General features: G+C 38.3%; 1 protein-coding gene across 1 annotated transcript; it reads left to right on the top strand.

Annotated features, from left to right (window-relative positions):
* LOC120722327 (tumor necrosis factor receptor superfamily member 6B-like) lies at positions 1-4628 on the top strand. The gene is made up of 6 exons (XM_040013294.1): positions 1-174; positions 1767-1893; positions 2543-2933; positions 3074-3253; positions 3336-3417; positions 3514-4628. The coding sequence occupies exons 2-6, from the start codon at positions 1885-1887 to the stop codon at positions 3752-3754; spliced, it is 903 nt and encodes a 300-aa protein (XP_039869228.1). The 5' UTR covers positions 1-174; positions 1767-1884; the 3' UTR covers positions 3755-4628.
* Positions 4629-5051: the final 423 nt, after the last annotated feature.

The raw sequence follows: 5051 nt of genomic DNA, 5'->3' as shown, positions 1-5051 counted from the left end.
ACTACCTGCTCTGTGTGTGTGTCACCTGTGAGAGTCTAAAAGGTGTGTGCAGGTGTGTTTTTAGTTTGTGGATTCAAATTTATTTGGAACTTTCTCAGGTGAGACTTCCGTGACATTCCTCTCAGGATTCTTCAGCGTGCACAGGATGCCTGCTGGGAGGACTTTTATTGCCAGGTGAGCCTGCTCCTTACTTACTTACCCCTTACTACGGAGCCCCGCAAGGGACATGGGAGAAAAAAAATGCGGGATCTCGCAAAAGTTGAATTCCAACAATGGCGGCAGCTACTTAGTTGTAATATTACTCTTTCTGGGTCACAAAATAAACTTTTAAGATATTTTGAGGCGTGAATGTAGCTGTGTAAACGTCAAATAGCTGCTCGGTTTACAAGACATCACATATTTGCAAAAGTGCTCCGACGTTTTCGGAGATGTCTGACACCCACCATTTCGAAGCTAACGGGAGGTCGAGACCTACTACAGCCAGGAGGAACACCGCTCTCCCGGCACATCGTGCCTCGACCTCCCGGTCGGCTTCGAGCTGGCGGCCTCCGAAGAATGCGTCTAAAACTTTTGCGAGATCCCGAGTTTGTTTTGCGAGATCTCGCAAAAGTCCATCTTAATTTTTTTTCTCCCGTGTCCCTTGAGGGGCTCCGTACCTTACACTCCTTCACCTCTTAATTGATAAAAAAGGAATAATATTATGAAGGCTCCTGATGAGCTCATGACCATTATGGGGGGAAAAAATCCTTATTTTTTTTATATATAACTCAAATGCACAAATTGGTCAAATTAACCTATTAAATACAATGAACAAGTACAGTGAAACACATCCCACCACAGCTGAGTCATGTTCATATTCTGTGGAAACAGGAAGAGAACAGAGAAATGAAGATCCTGCTGTGACTCACTGACCAGTTCGTTTTGCTAAGTCATCAGACTGTAAACCCCAATCAGTGACTCACTGACGTATTCTGCAAATTAAAAGGGGGACTCACATAGTGACGTATGATTTTGCCTGTTTCAAGAACCAGGTCGTAGAAAAAAAAGATAAAAAATTTGTATTAACCCGCACATCATATGCAAATGACAGCACAGACACATTTCCCTGAAAGTTTAGAAGTTTTTCAAGTTGTGCAAAGGCAGATATTTCTCAAAAACCTGTGACTCATGTGTGATAAGATATATTACTGTAACATTGTAGACTTCTTTATTTCGCTATAAATTATATTCATCAAATTCCCACAAATGAAAGAAACAACTGAGCTTTTAAAACTGTGCAAGCTTTGGACTTTTGAATACAATATTACACAATCCACTGTGTATTCAATGACATTACAAAGTAATCATGCATTTCACGTGGAATTCCAATAAAACTGATTGATGTTTGTGGCTGTAATGTGACAAAATGTGGAAAAGTTCAAGGGGGGTGAATACTTTTGCAAGCCACTGTATATTTGACCCTACACTTTACAGAAGATTTAAGGTCTTTTAAGAGTAAACAGTAAACTATATGCTCTATTCATGTAATCTCATATCAGTGGCCTCCCAGCAACAAGTTGGTGAAATCTGAAAATGAGCTTAAATGTGAATTATTTCTATCAGACAAGGAGGAACCAAAAAACTCTGTCACGACACTTGATTAAGATGAGATGACACATAAAAATTTAGCAACAGGCAGCGAGTGAAACGAAATCACACATTACTCCAAATACTTCCTTCCATTTTCTGACAGTTTCTTTTTTCAATAACATTGCTTTACTACACAGAAGTAGTTTGACCTTTAAGATGAAGTTTACAGCTGATTAGATAAACCACATCACCCACGCAGGAAGGGTTCCTATAAAAGCCGAGTGCTGTCAAATCCTCTTTGACAGACATCCCATCATGAACATGGTGAGTATTTGACACAACTATAGAGCTTAAAATGGGAATACGTGATAGGTTCAAATTTCAAAAATTTTAAAACTCGTTTATATTTATTTTACAGAGTATACAAATTCTAGAAATGGGGAAATATTTTACAATAGAAAAAGAATAAACAGAGATATGCATTTATGTTTAATTACATTTGATTATGTAACGCGAAATAGTTAAATACTTAAATCACTTTTATCAATGATTTGTAGAGGACGTTTGCCACAGTGGACTCTTTTGTGCTTACAGTGTACAGATGGTTTATCCATTAGATGCTGCATTGAGGTTAAAGAGGTTTCCTCTTGTTAGTTTCATTCTGGCCCCTGAAAAGTCAGTGTAGAAGCTAAATACCAGGTCAGATCAGACAAGAGGCAACTTAAAAACAAAACACAGCTAATGTGAGAGGATTAAAAACAAACAAATGCTTCCATATTTTTGATGCATGTTCCTGTGTTACTGTTTTTGACTTGCAGTTTCAAGTTGTGCAATTTAAGCTAGTAAATATTTCCACTACTTTAGGTGAAATTTTAGAGCTACAGGATGAGGGAGCTATAACTCACAGGCATAGCAAATCACATGTTCTGAGGTATTTTCAGCACTTATAATCAGGTGTCGTCTCTCTCTACAGCTTATCGTGCCAGCGCTGTTCCTGCTCTCTGGTTCACTCTGTGGTGCCTCAGTGGTGGATCCTGTTCCCACCTTTGACCACCGAGACCCGGTAACCGGAGAAATCCTCAAATGTTCCAAGTGTCCACCGGGCACGTTCATGTCTGCTCATTGCACTGCCACCACACCCACACAGTGTCAGCCGTGCAAAAATGGCCACTTCACCGATCTGTGGAACTACCTGCCCAGGTGTCTGTACTGCAACAATCTTTGCACAGGTAACCTGGAGGTGGAAACAGAGTGCTCCCCGACAACCAACAGGATCTGTCGGTGCAAAGAAGGTTTTTACTCGGCTGATGACTTCTGTATCAGGCACACAGAGTGTGGCCCCGGATACGGGGTTCAAACTAAAGGTACAGTATTCATTTATTAAATGTGAACTACTAAACCATCCATCCATCTTCTTCTGTTTATCCAAAACATCAGTATGTCTAACTCACTTTACACTTCCAATGAATGTAGTGACCTGAAGTCCTCTGTTGTCCTCTCTTAGGTACACAGCAGACAAACACCGTTTGTGAAAAGTGTCCAGAGGGATATTTTTCCAGCTCATCTTCTGCAGTGGATTTGTGTGTAAAACATCAGGAGTGCTCCAGTGGGAAGAGCGTACTCCTCACTGGCTCAGCCTATTCTGACACTGTGTGTGGCACCTGTGAGAGTCTTGCAAACGGAGGTATATTATTAATGTTATCTGCCAAAAACAAAATATTTTTTTAATGCAACCAAATTTACAAAGTTATTTCAAACTTTCTCAGGTGAGACTCTCAGGACATTCCTCTCAGGATTCTTCCATGCACACAGGATGCGTGTAGGAAAAATCAAGAAGTTTGTTTCCAAGTGAGCACACTCTTTGTCTGTTTGATTATTCTCCAGCACTGCTTCACCTCTAAATTCAAAAAAGATGCCAATTAAACCATTGTCTCCTTGCAACAGATACATCCTTACCTCGTCGAAAGAGAGGTGCAGTCTCCCCAAACAGAGAGAGCCTCTCATGGATCACATCATAGACTGGCTGGCAAAGGCTCCGGAGGAAAAGCTGAGGAAGATTCCCGACATGCTAACAGCTTCAGATCTTAACTCCATGGCAGAAAAACTAAAGAAGAGACTCCATGAGATTAAGCAGCAGAACCCAAACTGCAGCTTAACAATAGATGAAGTAAACAATGCTCTCTAGTCTGCAGTCCGTTACACATTGAAAATCTTTTATAAGTGTTATAAGAGGATATTTTTACACCATTCTCCATTTTATTGGCGTACACGCATTGTAATAAAGGTAGACAAATGTTAAAACAAATAATATTATTTTTATACATTGAGGCTTCTGATTAGAAGACACATGACTCCATTACAGAAGAGTTGTGAATTATTCCTATGAAATAAGGGCCACAATGAACAAGCTATTAAATACATATATTCACATTGCTACAGCTGTTTTTGTAAACATTGTTAAGAGCTTAAGGGTGAAAAATAAAACAACAACAACTAGGAATTCCACACAAAAAAAACTGAAATATGAAAATATTTTAAACATGACATTGTGATGTTATTTAAAGTTTTAAATAAAAGGATTTTTATAAGATTGTGTGAATGTCATTCAAACTGAAATATTTTACCTGCCAAGTGTAAAAACCAAACAAAGTATCGCGCACATTGTAACCTAAAGTCACAACCTCCTGTATCGCCTCCTCCCTTATGACCTTCCTATGAATGAACTATTTCAAACAAGTGAAAATGTAGCTCGTCTTTCTTGTTATCATGATCCTGGAGTAAAACACATACTTTGTAATTGTATTACAAAGTACTACAGTTAGAGTGAGGAACTGTTAGAGATCCAACACGTTCTCACTCCCAAAGTGTAACAGTCGTGGATATAACAATAGGACAATTTCATGAATTAATCATTGCATAAGCACATTAGTAAACTCATTGTAATTATAACTGTATTAATTATTTGATCATTTACTTGACAATAAAATGAAGAATTGGCAGCGATTTCAGCCTAATGTCAAGAGAACTTAGAATGCACTGCTCATCAAAGTTTTGTTAAAGTATAATAATGTACTGTTTTAAAGGATCCTTTTAAACTCACAAAAATACAGTATTGTTTGAGTATTTGCCCCCTTCCTGATTTCTAATGTTTTGCATTTTTGTCACAGTAATATTAGACCAAGATAACCTGAATAAATTCAAAATGAAGTATTCCAATGATCATTTCATTCATTAAGGGAGAAAAGCTATCCACTACGGAAGCGTAGAGCTGCCACTCAGGCAAAAGAAAAATACAAGTGTATCACGTTATAACGTGAAAAGTTTATTGTTCTAACAAGATACTTTTCCCGTTTGTACAATATACTTTTCACGTTTGAACAACATAATATCACGTTATTACAATATACATAATTATCACGTTCGTACAATATAATATTTATATTGTACGAACGTGCCTGGGTGGCAGCTCTACGCTTCCGTAA

This window comes from Simochromis diagramma, unplaced genomic scaffold (assembly GCF_900408965.1).
Source record: "Simochromis diagramma unplaced genomic scaffold, fSimDia1.1 OVJJ01000618.1, whole genome shotgun sequence".
In the NCBI taxonomy this organism is placed as follows: Eukaryota; Metazoa; Chordata; class Actinopteri; order Cichliformes; family Cichlidae; genus Simochromis; species Simochromis diagramma.
Note: the sequence above shows the minus strand (reverse complement) of the source record. Positions and strands in the feature narration are given on the sequence as shown.

Coding starts and splice junctions, on each gene's coding strand:
- LOC120722327 (XM_040013294.1), top strand. Junction 3,254..3,335: donor TGAGAGTCTTGCAAACGGAG/GTATATTATTAA, acceptor AAACTTTCTCAG/GTGAGACTCTCAGGACATTC. Junction 3,418..3,513: donor ATCAAGAAGTTTGTTTCCAA/GTGAGCACACTC, acceptor TCCTTGCAACAG/ATACATCCTTACCTCGTCGA.